This window comes from Sinohyriopsis cumingii, chromosome 18 (genome assembly GCF_028554795.1).
Source record: "Sinohyriopsis cumingii isolate HCF-2022 chromosome 18, ASM2855479v2, whole genome shotgun sequence".
NCBI classification, from domain to species: domain Eukaryota; kingdom Metazoa; phylum Mollusca; class Bivalvia; order Unionida; family Unionidae; genus Sinohyriopsis; species Sinohyriopsis cumingii.
Window position 1 is genome coordinate 100,665,054 of NC_142978.1, and position 19,073 is coordinate 100,684,126.

Here is a 19,073-nt window from a genome sequence, read left to right on the forward strand (position 1 = left end):
CTCACACTGCTTCCTCACATGATCCAGTTACACATTTCTTGCACTGCTTGGTCACATTATCCAAAACCTTGTGGCCCCCATTTTCCTTTACAGGTGACACTTGATTTATGCTAATTTATGCACTTTCATTTTAACACCATTTATAATGAAGAAATAACATTCAATTTGTGCCACTGTGCTCATTTTAAGGCCAGCACGCAGCAAACGTATATTCATTTCCTTCAGATTTACAGAATAACCTCAGAAACTCATCTCTGACATACATCGAGTGTCACCTGTACATCTGAACAACCCACTGTATGAAGTAAATAGACTGATTTCTTCTTCAGACAAAGCCTTTTCAAAATCGGGCTTAAATCAAACAGCCCTTCAAAGGTTATTGAGTAAATATTTTTTATGCAAATGAAAGGGTAAGTTCCAAGTTTAACAGGGGCCATAACTCCCTTAAAATGTTTCAAATGTGAAATATGACCTAGATGTTCTTAATGCAAAACCAAATTATGTTTGAATCTATTAAGTCCATGAAATGTTACTCGGCAAATTTGCTGTATGTGACTTGATGGGATGACCTGATACAAGAAATGTTATATGCTCATTCAGTAGAAGTGGGCAGGGAATAACAAAAACAATTTAGATTTCTATAGATTGATGCCATCTGACAAATTTAAGGGGCATAAAAAGTGACAGACAATAATGTAAATGAACATACAAGTAATGTGATTGCTATGTCTGCATTTTTTTATAACAAAAATTGAAAACGAGACAAAAAAAAACACTTCAGCTGCAATAGACCAGATTTTTTATTTTTGTCTGGTTTTACAGCACTTTAATACATTACTGTCCATATCATGCCGAGGAAATGGAAGCCATGTGCCTTTCCCAAGGACACACCAAGACTGCCAATCTGGTCTGGTCTAGGTAGGGCATGGAGGAAATGGAAGCCATGTGCCTTTCCCAAGGACACACCAAGACTGCCAACCTGATCTGGTCTAGGTAAGGCATGGAGGAAATGGAAGCCATGTGCCTTTCCCAAGGACACACCAAGACTGCCAACCTGATCTGGTCTAGGTAAGGCATGGAGGAAATGGAAGCCATGTGCCTTTCCCAAGGACACACCAAGACTGCCAACCTGATCTGGTCTAGGTAAGGCATGGAGGAAATGGAAGCCATGTGCCTTTCCCAAGGACACACCAAGACTGCCAACCTGATCTGGTCTAGGGAAGGCATGGAGGAAATGGAAGCCATGTGCCTTTCCCAAGGACACACCAAGACTGCCAACCCAGTCTGGTCTAGGCAAGATATGTATCGATTCTATAAAATGAGGAAACCAAACAAGTCAGATCATTTAAACTGCATGTTTTATTATTTTCAAGCACTATGTGGCTTTTGAATCCTCACACAAGAGAACTGTTTTGAAATCAATTTTGATACAGATGACAAAATGTCAAAAATGCTTGTCTTCTAAGAAACATAATGTAGTCTGCTAATTAATCAACTTTTTTGAAACATGTTTTAAATACACTCAACAACATACAAGAAACTGATTTTATGACACATAAGTGAACATTTAAACTCCAAAGCTACAATTTACAGAACAAGGAAGAAAACACATCTAAAGATCACTGGAGACAAAACAAAGTGGATATGACTTGTACTTAAAGTGAAAAATAAAAGTTAACTAAATCCTGGTTCTAGATATGAAAATATCCTGTGTATTTTTCATCAAAGCTTCTGAATGTGCATGCTGGATTGAATTTAAATACAAAAGTATTTTAGTTATGGATTCTGGTGAATTTAAATTGTACTCCCCTTTCCTTAAATACTTAACAGCTTGAATATTTTGACACCACCTTCAAAAAATGTAAACAATTTTAAATTTCAGACAGTGATGCAGAAAAAACTTAGTAATCCACACCCTTAATGTCTTGGTATCAGAAGGTCATTTGCTCCAATTAATTTCCTTTATTACTCTTTAAAACTATTCACCAATCCAGATTCCTCTCAATTTGTACAAAAAGGAGTGGAATCACAAGCATTAGGACTAAGGGGATAAATTCATAGGACTCAAACTCTGAATAAATAATCCAAAACTGGCCTTTTCATGACAATTCTTTCAAAAGACATTTTGTTTTCTCAGTAATAAACATTACATACCTACATAAAACCAACTAAACAATATATTCAGAAAATAATAACATGGAAAAGCTGTAATTGGTGGGACTATACCAAGTCCAGAAAGTAAGAGAAATAAACAATGATGATAGGAATTCATCTATGTTGGAAAAGTTGATAAAGCAGGTCTTTCAGTTATAATGCATGCTTTTATGCATTCCAGGTCTTGCCACCTAATGAGACAATCCCCTGCATTCTGAAGTTATTCTTGGTACTGATTGCCATTTTTGTTTTCACAGAAAATGTTTGTTCATCTCACAAAATGTAATTATACTAATTAAGGATATAATCTCTTAAACCATTACATTGAATGTTTCTAAATAGTTGGTGTTTAAATGGATACTCACTGTGTACTAGGAACACTGTCTAAATGCTGTATTTGTAATAATTATGTCATGTTAATTTGTAACATCCGAATACTGTTTCTAAATTTAACTGAGAAATGCAGTGATAGTTTTGATCTCATTTTGTATATAAAGGAGTACATCTGATATTGATGAACAATGCACATAAAATCAAAATAAAAAAATTCTTTTAGACACCGTCTCCAATTCGGATAAGAAATAAGATTCAATGATATACAAACATGACCAACATTTCTTTCAAAAGCAAAGACAGTAATTTGAACTTGTTACTATCACGGAGAAAAATACTGAAGAACCACACCCACCCACCCCACACCTTACAATCAGTACATTGATGCAACTAAATGCTGATGTAAAAAAAAGTTCCAAATGTTATTAAACGTGACCAATTTTATAGCTGGATATATACCTTCTCTGCATTTACACACAAGTAAATATTCTCTTAAAGCCTATTTTCTGACCACAGCACATTCACAAGCAAATGAAATTTTTTTGGTATGATTCCACATTTAAACATTAAACTTGTTTTCCCTTCAACAGACATGAGAAGTCCCAAAAGTATGCACAGTTCAATTGGTTACAGTTGAAAGTCTGTGTTTGTGTTTGTGTATACACAGTAACCAATATCTATTACAAACAAACATAATTTACAGCCACTTATGAATATATGCATACTAAAGTATAAAGCTGGACAAACCAACAATACATTTCAAGAGTGAGCTAAGACATTCAATCAAACCTGATATGGTCCATGTAATAGCAAGATATATTTCCTCCAGTCAGTCCAGTATTGGTACTGTACTTATAAGAATTCCTTGTCAAGTAATCCACACATATTTCCCATACCTCCCTTTTGTGGTATCACTATATTACTAAACGTCTAATACATTAATGGCATAAAAATAACTGGAGTGGTCTCATTACAAAATAAGTGTCAAAACTACTTTATTTCAAATAGACCTTGATAAAAAGCAAAAATAATTATATAAATCTAAAGATATATGAATACATGCAGAAATAAATATGTACAACTACTGAGATGGAACTGCTGCTTCCAGGCTATGTTCAGTAAGACAAATTACCTGCCAAATTTGTAAATTTCAATGGTTTGCTCTAATTGTCTAATTGATGGGCCATTTGTGATTAAAAAAAGTAATGATCCAGAAGCCATATATATATATGTGTATATATATATATAGAGAGAGAGAGAGAGAGGGAGAGAGAGAGATAGAGAGAGAGTGCAGCTGGACATGACCAAATGCAATGATGGTTCCAGTCAAAAAAATCTCTATTTGATACATTAACATAAATGTGGCCTGCAGACAGAAAATGTACTTCTTTAAAAGAACCCTGACATACATGTATATTTAGCTGTTATTCAATGAAAGGTTTAATATACATTTTCTAAAGTAATCTAATTTTCCATCAGTGATGAAAATATTGTATTAACTTTAAAAGTCTGATATATTTTGACCACTGATGTCACATTCTGTTTTTAAGTCTGCCATGCTGAAAATTTCTAACTGGCATGCTGCTCTTTAAAAGTGAATTTCATTACGCCCTACTACAACATTATTCACACTGAAGGCAACCCAATTAACTGTAGGAAAATCAATGTGTTTCAGTAAATAAAACTGAAATCATCTTGATCCAAACCAGTTTATAGGGATCAGAAATTCCCCTACTCGTTATAGTATTTTCAGAATGATCTAATCTGTCAACCTCACAAAGGTCCAGATGAATCAGATCAATATTTGCCATTCTGACAGCCACAAAGTTTACTTAACAATAATAATATCTAACAGTTTCAAAGCTGACTGTTGAACTATATATATATATTGAGAGATATTCATAGTCTACATTTTTTGTAAAAAAAATGTTTGCACATATTACCAATTACAGAATGTTGCTAATTGATGGCATAAGGAAGATAGGTTTCTGGCATAGTACATGCTACACTAATGTAACTGGAACATACACATGTATCGATAGTTCTTACTTCCTGTATTGGGTATCAAACTGTTTCTGACCGACTGTCCATAGCATTACTACTGAAGGAAGACCATAATAATTTCTTACAGATGTATAACACCAGATAGCCATTGTCAGGATTTCTGTCCAGTCACATAAATTAGAAACTACACCCACTACAGATGGAAACCACCTCTAAAATGAACATCATTTACAGCTAGCTTGCATGTTTCCCAGTAGGTATGACACTTCAAAAATGGCATGATTAATACTTTTATCAACCTTTAAGAGCGAAAGAATGCTATAGCTCAATAGAGAAACATCAGCAATCTCTTAAGTACTGAAATGGATTGGACATTACAACACGATGGCAGAAAGTCATATACCATGCATTTATCATTTCAACATTTTATTGTGTCCCGCACATAGTTTATAAAACTTGAAAAGCTCCATATCAGATTTACAGATGATCACAATAGCACTAGTACATAAAGACAGTTTATTGTGTTCTTGAATACATTTTCTTTATTAGAACATTTGACTTGAATTACCCCAGCTAAATTCCTAATTACAATGTATTCCAAGGGCATTGTTATGTTACTTTGCTATGATGGCTAATAGATTATGTAGCATACAACTCATGCGGACTGCTCAAGAAAATTTGCTCCAATATATTTTTTATTGCATTACATGCCAAAGGCACATAAACAATGTCAGTCATTTAAAAAAAAGGCATAGCAGCTAAGGCACAAGGTAACAAAAGAATGATAATCACATTCATTCATAATCAGTGACCAAAAATGCCTAGTAACAGAGGCATGATAATCACAGGTCATCTATATTCGGTATCTTAGAATCACAAGTTGCTGGTTCAATGCAATATAAGCATAAAAAGAAATGTTTCTGTTCTGTACCTTTTTTGACTAAATAATTTAGACATTTCCAATAGCTATCATTCTATACCTGTGTGATGACTGAGGACAGCTTGAAGTTAATGTCTCTTGTGTTCATTTTTAATTCTGACTGTTGAGAAATGGCTGAAAATTTGTTCATCAGAAATAAAAATGTCTCTTTAGACAAACAGCTACGAAACAAAATACAAGGAATAGCAGTCAAAATACCATCATGCTTTCATCCAAAACTACATTGCAAAAAACTCCTGCATGATTTAATGTACTGTCCACAATCGATATGATTTATCATGCATGGCATGATGTTTCCACAAGTCACGCCTGTGATTCCAATGACCGAAATGTAAATTTGTTGTACACGTGTAAATTGTTTGTAGAATTAGTGACTCCAAAGAAACAACCAAATTACTGAAAAAGCGATTTTCATGATTCACCAGCTGGTGTATGTACATGCTGATGCTTTCATCAGATGGTATTACTTACTGACTTTTTCATGATAACATATATTTATACAAATATATGTTGTTTTAAAATTGTATTACCATTACAAACAAGTTCTTACTACTAACACCAGAATAAATCATTTACTACATTTCATGTATATCCACGAAAAACGTGAAACTGTTTATAATGATGGTAAGTATCTGAAGAATATGTTTGATTCTGTAATGTAGGTACCAGAAATCCCAAAATGGCCGTATCTGCAAGACATGATCAACAAATGACCTACAACAACTAGTTGCTAACTTGACATACAGGACACTGAACATAATGTACCCTTCATTATTCTATGCAATATTTTGATAATGATTTTCCCCAAATAACATCAAACAACTCAAGACAAATATAGACTGACAGCTTATAACCTTGATATGACAAAATGAACGCGTGCACTAGGGTCTGTACTATAGTCATTACACCGGCCCTCACTCTGCCTTTTACCTGAATTGTGTGGCAGCATACATTAGACCTTCAGAATAAATTATGCGAAGCCTAGGCTGCAATTAATATGAGCACAGATACTATTAGCAACAATTTTAAAATCCTCTTCCAAGTCTTCTTTGTTTACCTGATCAATTAAAATTTTACTGTTCGAAATGTCAATCAATTAGGGTTATGCATTATCTACGTAGTATGTCAGCTTGTCGTCAATAATACATTTTGAAGACAGTAAAATTTTAAAAAATTTGTAGGATGATGCTTTACAGTCCAATTCTAAGAAGAAAAAATGTAAAAAGTTTAAGAAACAGCAAATCTGAAAAAAATTTAGTTTCTAATCCTTTTAATAATTCAGCAGATAAATATTTTCTTTCCTTTTTTCAATGTTTATACAATAGATTTCTCAAATATCTGGTCATCTTAATTCTGGGAATAAATGTTATCCAAGAGCCATTAAATTCTGAAATCCCTGATGAATTTTGAATATAAACTACATAATTGTTTTCAAAAGTTTATGTATGCATATATGTATATTACAGTCTTGTGCAGCTTTATATACAACTGTAAAGACTGCATATATGCTAGTAGTTCATCTCTGAATGTACTCTTTACAATCTTGAACAAATATGTTAATACATGTACTAAATATATGTAATGTGTGAATTTGTCTTGTTGCATAAATAATAGTGTTTGCAAGTTACTGTTTTACATAGTAATAAATACTCAAAAAAGCTTGTGTTTTATATAAGCATATATACCAACTTTAAGTATAGACTGCATGCCTCAATAACTTGAGCCGGAATTGTCACTCAATGCAGATTGTTTACTTTATACCAGGTGCTTGCCATGTATCACTTAGTCAATGAATTGGGCTTTACTCCAAAATTCTACACATTTAAATTGTATTTATGCAAACAAGCCCAACTTTAATTTTTTTTTAGTGTTTCTCAGAGTATACAGCAAATACTGCACTGGATCAGAAATACTAAAAGAAAGTGTTATCTACATATGAAAATTAAGTTGTATGATACATTAGAACTTTAAAATCATAAATTTTGCCTCATTTATTTATTAGAATCATACTTATTTTTTTTCCCATTGACTACATTACATGTAATATGACTGACCAATATTGTTTAGGTTGTTTTTTGTTACTTTACTTCTAAGTTATGTACAATTTAGTTCCAAGACATGTACAATTAGGCAGTGCTGAACTCGATTTTTCAGTACTTGCTGGCTATATACAGGCTGCCAGTACAACCAGTGGAGGACGAACCCTGAAAATGTCCACAAAGAACCATCAACCCACAGGAAATTGGTAAGCTTACTCAAACACTCAAAAAGGATGAGCCAGAGACCTGAACCCACAATCGACAGAGGTGAGACAGCCATGATTGTTAAAGGTGGGCTGTGGATAACTCAGCCATCTGGCCCCACCCCCCAGTTTCAAGGCAACCACTGTTGCTATAACAAGACTTTTATAATGGCTGCTTTGGTGGGCATAATGAGTGTTGAGTGGCACCATCTTGTTTAGCAACTACTAGATATTGGCATGAATGTAGTTTAGTAGTGATAGCAAACTTGCACCATCGGATGGGCATGAACTGGGTGAAGAACAGACCATTCCAAAAGCCCTTCTAGCCTATGAATATTGTCCAATTTATCAGTAGATACACTGCTATAAATTGATATTAATCTTGTCTCCGCATCTACCAAGCATAAAATTAAAAATAAATACTTGTCTGATATCTTTATACACTGTACTATGAACCAAGGTTTACAGGTAATCTTGTTCAACAGACTGAAGAAATTTAAAAAATAACATTCTTGATTCCGCCACTATGAATATACAAAACATTCTGAAGTGCAATTGTAGTGGTGTCTCTCACAAACAAGAGACCAAAGTCTGCCTGATATTGCTCTCATGGATAACTGACAAAGGTAAGCTTGTAAAAGCAACTGTATGCACTGCATACAAATGTGGAGTGGAAAGAAAGGTTTGGAGCACTTAGATCCCAATGTCCATCGCACCTGTTTCTGGTTCCATGTGTAAAAAAAATGCACTGTTAACAAAATTCAGAAAATCTTCAGTTCATTTGTTTTGTATAAAAAAAAGTCTGTCTTCTTTTTAAGGATAGAAAATTTCAAGGAACAGCATCCACAAACTTGAGGATCTGGATTTCTTTTATTAATGACAGTAATTAAAAGTGTCTCAGGGAAAAACTCTAACCCTTGCCACCCCTTTTTTGATATTTGGACATTTATGTTGGGGTGTAGGGTCAGCGTCAATTCCCTATTGAAAAGTTGGAATCTGCCAACACCATTTGGTGTCGACATAGAATAGTTGCTTACTAGCTGGTCTAGCAAACTAAAATGACCATTCATAGAGATATACCTGCATGAAATCGATAGGAATATGATTTTCTCAAAATTAGCGAATATAGCATTCGTTATATCTTTAATGCGCTGACAGACAAGACGTAACTACAGTATTGATGAAATATGACCTGTAACTTGCCATTTGCATTCCGAATCACATGCCTACACAAATCTCACAACCTACATGTCAGTGACATCATAGGTCTAATAACCACGTGATGTCAACAATGTAACTTTTGGAAAGTTGTAAATAGAATTTGAAAATATTAAAAGTCACGTAATACTTGTACATAAATATAATGTACACTTAATTCCCAAGATATTTATTCTGAGAACAAAGACTAGAAACCTTTCGATATCGCAGCAAGGTGGAGAAAACCAGATTCATCAAGTTCTAAGCACGTGTCAGCAATGTATTTTGTTGGTATCACATGACTACCGCATTGACCTGTGCTCTCCGCTTGTTGAATATGGTTTTTTCCAAGTTGCTGCAACATTTACAGATTTCTGGTCGTTGTTTTCAGAATAAATATGTTTAGAAGTTTATGTTCTTTCATTTTTCTGTAAATAATACGTGACTTTCATTTATATATTTGATTTGTTTTCCTGCAGCAACATTAAAAATGATTTACTGTTGATATCATGTGACTATTTGAACTCTGATGTCACTGACATGTAGGTTGCAAGATGTGTGTAGTCAAGTGACTTGGAATGCAAATGGCAAGTTCTAGGTCAAATTTCATCAATGCTATTATTCAAGCTAGTCTGTCAGTGGATTAAAGATATAACAAATGCTCTACTTGCAATATCTGAGAAAATAAATCATTCCTATCCATTTCATGAAGGTATATCTTGGTGAAAGTTCGTTAAAGTTTGCAAGGCTGGCTAGTAAGCGGCTACCCCGTGCCAACACCAAATGCAATTTGGGGTATTTTCTATTTTTCTTTAACTTTAAAGTTTCTGCTTATTCAACTCAACCCCTTAATGTTTTATTTACTAATTTAATAACTGGTCTGACTGAAATCTATGAATCAATCTTTTATAAATTATGTTTTAAACATTATTTTACAAGATATTTCTGCAAGAGGGAGAACTCAACACAAGCTCAAAGCTCACACACAACTTCAATGTATATAATATTGATCATACCATAAATGTAAGCCAATAGCTGCATTCAGACAACCATGGCTACTTACAAAACAATTGACAAAGGCATTGCAATGCATCAAAATATTGTTTTTCATGCGTAACTTCTCAATCACTCGTACAATTCAACCAACTGTAGAAATAGCAGAGCTAGTCCATATAGATTGCAGTCTCCTTTTTGTTTTGGAGAAAGTTCCAGCAAATAAAATATGAAGATTTTCTGTAAATTACTACACCAACATACATCAAAGATATATTTTTATCTTGCAAAAATAGCCACTGATGTTCTGATTGGCCCAAAGCTGTGATTAATCCTCAATATGTTACTTCCCTTACTTTAACATCCAAATTGGTTAGACGAATAATTTTATATCTTTAATAATGGCAGTATTATGACGGAAAAGCATTATTCTCTACAACATGAAAGCCATTTATGCCACAATGCTTTCAGACAAACTTTTATCAAAATCTATTATTCAATTCCTTTTGTGAAGTTCTTCCAAGTCTTTTTTCATTTTTCATAACGGCACATTAGCATCTTTATAATAAATCTGAAAGAGCTGGATGCATTCTTTCAAATAGTGTTAATTTCGATAAAGCAGTTTTTAAGAACAAGTAGTTGTAAAATGTTTCTATTTTATTGTTTTAGTACTAGACATTGAATTTAGTTTAATATGAACAAATTGGAAAGAGTTTCATGCCAACATGCTTCTGTATAGTGATAAAGTCATTTTTTATATTTTGTTTATTAATGGCATTCATATTTGACGGCAGATCAGCATCAAATGAAATATCTTCATACCAGGTGCTTTCTGACAAATTTGGTACAATTCTGTCAAGCAACTTTTAACTGTAAATGGCAGCGGTTAACAGTCAAAGCACAACCAACAATGCTTCATGACTAAAAGACCTAGCCATAAGCTCATCTGTCTTAACGGACAGGTGAGCTAAAAATGTCTTTAAAGTGATGATGGCAACTGGTGAAGTGAATGTATTGGGTCATTAATTGCACCACCAGACTAGTGAGGGAAGAACAAGCAAAATAAAATATAATTTACATCTGGAGTCCTGTCATGTGCTAATGATATTGTACAATATGTGTAGACTGTTACTGCATAGTTAAGGTTAAATATTACTAACCACTTCTAGTTTTCACTAAACAACTCACTGAAGCCATTTCATAGTATGTAACTTCTCTCTCACTTCGTGTCAAATATTTACCATGCTCATAAAAAAAATATCAACAATACTGAAGTGGAATGGTTTTTGTTTTTGCAAACACAAGTAAGGCAGGCATAAGGTATTGTGGAGTTCTGGAGTTCAAAATGCCTGATTCACTGGTAAAGTGAAATACAACATGAAAATGTAACCACAGAGTGCACTGACTGAATGATTCTCGCCACTTGAATTGTGTTGCCTTCTGGGAACAACATGTATGTGACATGCAAGAGCTGACTGGAAACCATGTGATTTTCTTGTTATGCGAGTGTAGCTTCTAAACAGATTGTTTGCATGACTGAGCAGCTATCCTGATCACAGGTGTATACATTTTGACAGGAACGTGTCTTTGTTTACAAAGTTATCATGATTAAACATTCTTGTTCAGATACAAGGGTTGTGAATTCATAATTGGGGGTGGGTAATCCAAATTCTAAAATACATGTATGTCACATATCATAAGATGATCCCAACAATATCTATGTCAGGGGAGATAAATATGCAGGATTAAGACAGCAAGAAATTACCGTTAGTACCTTTCTATGGAAGAAAAAAAACATCACATTTTCTGACTGAAAGTTTGAGAAGTTATTTCTGATAGCAATATACTACACAAGAACAAATAAAGATGTTTTTACAAATAATACTTTGTAAAAGTATATGCAATGTGCACTCTACAGTTCAAACTTAAGAGTGGTAGGTTAATACAGCAAACACACAAATGATTAGCAAAACATGTAAATACTGAAATATCCGCACAATGTACAAAGGATGACCTAACGGACCAATTATTTAGACATAAACACATCATCCACTGAAACAGAATCCCTGGTTATTTGAAGTATTTACAACATCAAAGATACATTAATACAAGATATAACTAATACATGACAATAAATAACACCATGACAGTTATATTTCAAGTACTCACTTTAAGGTCATCATACCCAGCAAACATTTTGCTTTAACTACAACACAAATTTATATACAAAAAGGATGTCAACTTTTGCGTATTTACAATATGTATAGAACCAAGAAATGAATGACTGAAAGCATAGCACTCCAACACCGATACTTGAATCAAGAAACTTAAAGATATGTACAACTGTTAAATATTGAGCTTTCAAGGACAATCACGATTAGTTGTTGACAGTTGAAGACAACAAAATAATTAACAAAATTTCAACCACAAAAATTGACATGTAATCAAAGCCAATACAGTCTAATTTACTGTTATGGTCAATTCATGGATAAATCCTGAAATACAATGCATTTCTCTCTTAACACGCACAAACACATTCAGTTTCAGAATTCTATTAACACACCAACATTTTCAGTTTTACAAAGTCTACACAAAAACAGTTACAAACACATTCAACTTTACAAAGTCTACCATGATCCCAATATATACAATAAATGTACATAAATCTGTCAAATCGACATTTTTTTTATTATTTATGAAGTAACAAAAATTAACAAAATACAATTCTATTTACAAATGAGCAACTGAAAACTTATGAAATCATAGCATAATTTTTAAGATTTGTGCAACTAATGAATTTAAAGAACGCTCATTTCCATAATGAAAGATGTAAACTACTGCCTTAGAAAGAAAAATAAAAACTTGTACTACTTGTTATTTACAAGACTTTACCATAAGATATCTTGACAGACCATAAGATATCTTGACAGAACAGTCTAAATCTGGCTGTGGCTGCAAATTATTTGTCTGAATTCTGTATTTAAACTCTTGCCTTATATAACCCATCTGAGTACACACCTTGGTCAGCTGATATCAAATGTCCTGCAAATCTGCTTATCTGTCACTACTGTTGAAATATACAAGGTAAACTATATTTATGGTAACAACAAGAATCCTTTTGACAATCTCTCTATGACCACAATTATAACAACAACATAATAGATGCAAAAAAGTCTATCATATATACTCATTTACAAGTTGTGGCCAACTGCAGATGACAGAGACCCTGATCTGACCATGCACAGTGTGCCAGAAGATCACGATTTAGATTGTTTGTTATACTGATTACTCCTATAGTAAAAGTCACACAGGTCATATAGACATTCAACAATGACTATTTCAGTAATGAGTGTCATGTTTTACAATTTGATTCTACATACCTTCAAGTGGTAAGTTTTCACTTCATTTGGATTTATATGCATCCACATTCCTTTGGAAGGTCATTATTTAGACTCCTGAGAAGTGCATATGGCAAAATCTATGTTAAAGTATGTAGACATTTCTGGACAAAATGAATCTAAAGGTGTGATCCAGTACAATCCAGATTGAATGTCACATGCTGAGATGTCACAATGAAAGCTACGCATATTGATAAAACAAATCTGTACTACCCTCGATTGTGATGATTCCACCCAAAGTGCTCTTTTCTTGACCCAAGTTTAGTACATGGCCACCATTGTAAAAGACCATAGAGATCGATAATTTTTGTCTGGAAGTTTGTTGATGTCAGTTAAAGTCCAGAGCATTCAATAATTAGAATTGAATAGACTGCGGTTCAAGAAAATCAGTTACATTTTAAAAGAACAATTTATATTTAATTTAAAAGGAGTAAAAAGACATAAACGACCCATGTGACTTGTACTATAACAAACTGCATAGACCCAGATCTGCTTGTACATTATGTGCCAGCAGATCTGAGTCTGTGCAATTTGTATTTGGACTCTACTTATAAGCTAGTAAAGATGATAATAAGAATTCTACAATTCAGTGGAAAATGTTTTTAAGCAAACTTCACAACATGTATAACAGATACAAATGCAGATTTTAGCTGCATCTCTTTATGTACAAATTGCACTTCTACTTTTCTCAAAGAATGAAAATGTTGCTCATGCAACAGAACCATACAGCACACAATATTTTTCAAGCACAAACACACAACAATTTTCTGACATAATAACATCAAACGAAAACTAATATGCAAACAATTACAGAAACATTAAAACCTTAATGGTGTTAAATTGTTATATTCTCTTAAGCTTTAAAAGATTTTTTGCAAATCTTTTTCCAAGTCAAGAATCAGAGATAAACGCAGGTGTACCAGTAAATTACAAAGCAGTAGAAAATCACATTTATCCTAGAAGAACTTAAACCAAAATTATTTTTATAAAAAAGTGGCCAGAGTTTAAAGCTTCAAGGATTATCTCTGCCAGATTTTGAAGTTAGTTGCAAGTTTCAAGTATATTTGCATCCTTAAATTTTTATGAATGTTAGGCCCAAACAATACTCCTTGAATCACTGATTTATCACACAGCTTACATATCCCTCAAATCCATGTGGCCTTAACAACACCCTTCCAATTATCATCTTTAAAGTTTCCAAACCAATTTTTTCTATTCCAAAGTGTAGTTAGTCAAGGATCACATCCGACAGGAACAAATTAAGCTTTTTCCATTAGTAAGTCTAAAGAATGATTTGGAGTGATCCTGCAAGTTGCAATTAGGAATGTCTATACTGTATACCAAATAATGCCATGTGTTGTTAAACATCAATAAAGTGTTCATCATAGCTTCTCATTTTAAGCAGTGAGGTCTTCTGTAGTAATTTTATTTATAACAGACGAGTCTGGGGTTAAGCTTGTAATGAAGGTCCAACATTGTTGACTATACAAGTCATATTAGAAAGTAAAAACGCACGTCATTTGATGAAGTTAAAATGCTGATTCAGAAACATTACTTCTTAGTCTTGCATGATATAATGTGAACGAATTCTCAGCCATTTTCCAGTGACCCTGCTGGAATCGGAACGTCTTTTTTTTTTATTGCAAGCACAATGAATTCCAACCATGAGACTAGACTGCTATCTTAAGTTGTCTGAAAATGAAGGAATAGTAGTGGCACAAATTACTTGACATTGGCCACGTCAAACAATGAACAACTAAGGCACAAGAGGGTGTGATTCTGCTCACCCACTTTTGTAACTTAACACTGACCATTTCACTAGCTGTTAATATGTGCAGATCTCACTTACAGAATCCAAGGCAATGATAATATGCACTTACAACAAAAAAGTTTACCTGAAATTCAATCTTAGGAGTGATAACCAACTCAGCTAATCAGACACAATGTTACATGCACAGATCTGGGTCCTAATCAAACTCGTCCAACATCTTGATAATATCATACTCTATTTAACATGTCTGATGATCAGTATCTGATATGAAATAGAGTAGCTAACCAACTAAGTGCAGAAATAATAAGCATGGAATTCACTCTATCATACTCAGGGGTTTGACGATATAAGACTATTTACCAAGTTTGATCAAAGTCTAAAAATAGTCTCTAAAAACCTTTGGCAATCAGATGCAAGATCACCTCTAAATAAAAGTATAGGTCATTCATACTAAGACTCCTCAAGCACCTTCATAATATTAGAATATCAAGTCTGAAACAGTATCTCTCAAGTGGAAAGAAGTCCACCCAATTATATACAAGATCACGTCATCAATAAGTGACAAACTTAACCTTAGCCAAATACGACTGAATTTCACCTGTTATGGAATTAGTCTGAAACAATGATGATACAAACCCCCATCTTCAAGTCTGATCAAAATGAGATAAGATATATGATCTGAAGGGTTATCAAGATCTGCCAACAGAATCAAAGAGAACCATACTAGTACATCTGGATCTCACTCATATTTAAACATACTGATGTTATAAATTACACTTTGATCAAAATTGAATCGGAAATATGGATGTCAGGTAACATATTGATGGAGAGACAATGGAAGAATGACAGATGCAAGGCCATATGCTCACTTAAGGACAGGTGAAAAATAATATAAAAATCACACCATGCACAGAAATGTTATGGATAATTACCTCTATTTCCTTTGTCATGCCAATAATCAAACCATTATGAAATTGAGACAAATTTTCCTACAAGCACTTACATGTACTGCAATTTTCTAAATATGACTAGATATACGAAACACAAACGAAAGCAACTGGAAAGGGGATGGTGATACATTTAAAACAAGGACAATAGGGTTATTTAAATGACAGATACATGCTTGTCAAAAAGGTACTCATATTTTACAAATACCTAATTAATAACACTTTGAAGCGTTTTTTCAATTGGTTGTAAGATTAAATGACCCTCCTTAAGAAAATTATCCTCTAAGCCATTTACATCTTACTGTATTCAACTTGTACAAAATCTTAAATATAATGAACTATTTAGTTCTGTATGTATGCAGATGATGAATATGCGATGACTGGTTGAGAAATGCTGTCCTTAAAGGAAAGGGTGTAAGTCACTCATTTGACGCAGTCTGGTAAGATATTAACTTTGCACCCTTAACAGGGATTTTTTTATTGTAATACATGCTGATTTGCTAAAACCAGATCAGTCATTCTGCCTAGAGATCACAAAGACCCTGACTTCACTAATCCATGAAACAATGAAAATCTCTGTTGGTTGCTATCATAAAAAGTAATAAAAAATCTTGTATTGGATGTATCAAATAAAATGGGAGATGCATTCCCTTTCAGTGACCTGTTTATTGTGTTAACTGAATACCTACCATCATCCTGTATACTTGACAATATAAATAATGGGGGTGGGGGAGTGTAAATGGACAGTCAGTCCACACATCAAGTAAATTAGCGTGATTATTGTCAAAATAGTCTTCATGTATGTGGAACTAGGCAGGTGTACTAGCCCATACAATGATTTCAATATGGATAATAACAAAAGATGTACAAGATGATGTTAATTGTGGTCAATCAGAAAACAAGGCATTTGTTGACTTCAGGAACAATAAAGAATTATACAGAATAGCATGTCTTAATATATAGCAGTTAACAAAGATTCAATACACTGTGTGGTGACAACTGGAAAGATATCAATGTTTTTACAAAGTGCACAGCTGCAACCAAAATACTGAAAATTATACAATGACAAGGGAGAGTGCAATTGTTAATATGATCAAGAAAAGAGAGGCAAAAAATACCAGAAATGCAGGAAAAAGCACATGAATGACTGAAGTACTACCATGAGAAGGTTTTAATGTTAGATATTTTCTGCACAGATTTTCTGGGAAAATATAAAGGTGCATGGGATAATTCATTCGTTCACTGGTGTCATAAATCAATTCAGGAATGACACCTAATGATGGTGTTCCCTAACTCACCAGACATCAAGGATTGCTATCAAACTGGGGCATGCTGAAGAGACAGAAAGCCAGATACTAGACCATATTGAACTACGAATAAGATACAGAAAATGAATATGAACTTTCAACTTTCGATGCATCTTGTCTGTGAAACACACAGTTTTGAGGTTAATGAATGAATAAATGCTGAATTATAAACTCAACTGGCTTTGGTTTGCTTTTAGCAGGGTCAGTGATATTTAGGCAACATCAGTAAAATGTTTATTATTTTGATCCTGTGGGTTATCGAGAAAAAAAATCCTAATTTCATGTGCCTAATAAGACTTGTTAGTCTATGTTGGCTAAGCAGACCACAACTAGTGGAATTTTAATTGCTATGCAAGAAAATTATATACATCAAAATGACACAATATGCATACTGCACAAAATAGTAAATTCACTACAAGATAATAAACTCTTGCATTCAAAAACTTCATTCATCAAAAACTATAAAACAGAAAAAAATAAAAACTGAAATATGAAATGCCCATTTAGTCCAACATGTAAAAAAAGCAGCTTAATTTCAGAGAAGAATTTTTTCTCTCTAATTTCTTGTAATTAAGTGCACAGCAAAATTAGCAAGATTTCATGGATACATAATGACAAATGCTATTCACAAACACCTTGTCAAAAAGAAACATTGACATTATTAACAAATGTACATTTTCTTTATAGAAACTTCAACTATATGTACAGTTTTGACATATAAATGAAAGAAAAGGAAAGTAAAATTTTCAAAATGGTCAGAGACCAACTAAAGTAAATAACAATAAAGTATCTCTGTACAAAAGTCCGTCAATTCTGAAAGCTATCTCTGTACAAAAGTCCGTCAATTCTTTAAGCTGTCTTCAACTTCTTTCAATTTCATCAACAGTCATTACCCTCTGACCCTGGTGTGGCAAGGGTGGCAAGTTTGGAAGCTGAGTTTTTAATACATCAGACCCAAACCACTTCAAAAGATTGGCTTGTTCCCCTCCACCAACTAGGTTGTTATTACCATTTATGAATGAGGCAGCTGATGTCACCACTGGCTGTGAAAGAGCACTTGGGGACACTGGACCATTTATAGCTGGAAGACAAAGTAGTCACATAAGTTAATGTGTAGTTTTGTTTTAAAAGAAATACAGAAACTGTTCAAAGCAAAGTAACTTATGTCTCTCTAAGAATACTTACCCAATCGCATTACATTCGGAATATTAGCTTTCTACTTCTCGAATCCAGCCCTTAATAAAAGATGAAAATAATCTTTTCTGGTCTATCTCGTATAGACAAAGAGCAATAATTCTTGCCCATTACCTCCCCTTGCCACATGTCACTAGTTTTTAGCTGAGCAATATACTAATGAGGATGCCTGCATAGTGGGTGGTTGAGAGGGTTTTAAGAAATGTGATTAGGTAAGTATTCCCAGAAACATAATTTACATACAATTTTGCTTTCTCCTTTGAATACATTCCCCAATCACATTACACTGAAAGAATAAGTAATAGGAGGAGAGGGTGCTGAGCATCCGACCTCTACTTCAAGTATCTTTGTAGGTAATGATAATTGGCTCCCAACATGAACAATAACCTGTTCGCCTAACTGCATAAGCATCACAGCCTGGGGGTCACTGGACCTGTGTCTTTTACATACAGTTAAGATGATGAATACTAAAATCTTCTTACCTATAAAATTTCACCAGCGAATCCTGCATAGCTAACAGGCTGCATTGATTGACCCAGCTGGGTTTGGTGGCTGTCTGTGCTGCCTCCACCAGACCAACCAGATGAAAAATT

The 19,073-nt window shown here is 33.7% G+C and overlaps 1 protein-coding gene across 4 annotated transcripts in view; it reads right to left on the reverse strand.

Moving 5' to 3' along the window:
* Positions 1–1,341: 1,341 nt before the first annotated feature.
* Positions 1,342–19,073, reverse strand: part of LOC149777595 (uncharacterized) — a 100,229-nt gene continuing 82,497 nt past the window's right edge. For all 4 annotated transcript variants that reach the window (XM_089942231.1, XM_089942233.1, XM_089942232.1 and 1 more), the window contains one exon: positions 1,342–18,367. In XM_089942231.1, coding sequence (XP_089798357.1) covers positions 18,147–18,367 — 221 coding nt within the window. In that variant the 3' untranslated portion in view covers positions 1,342–18,146. The remainder of the gene's footprint in view (positions 18,368–19,073) is intronic.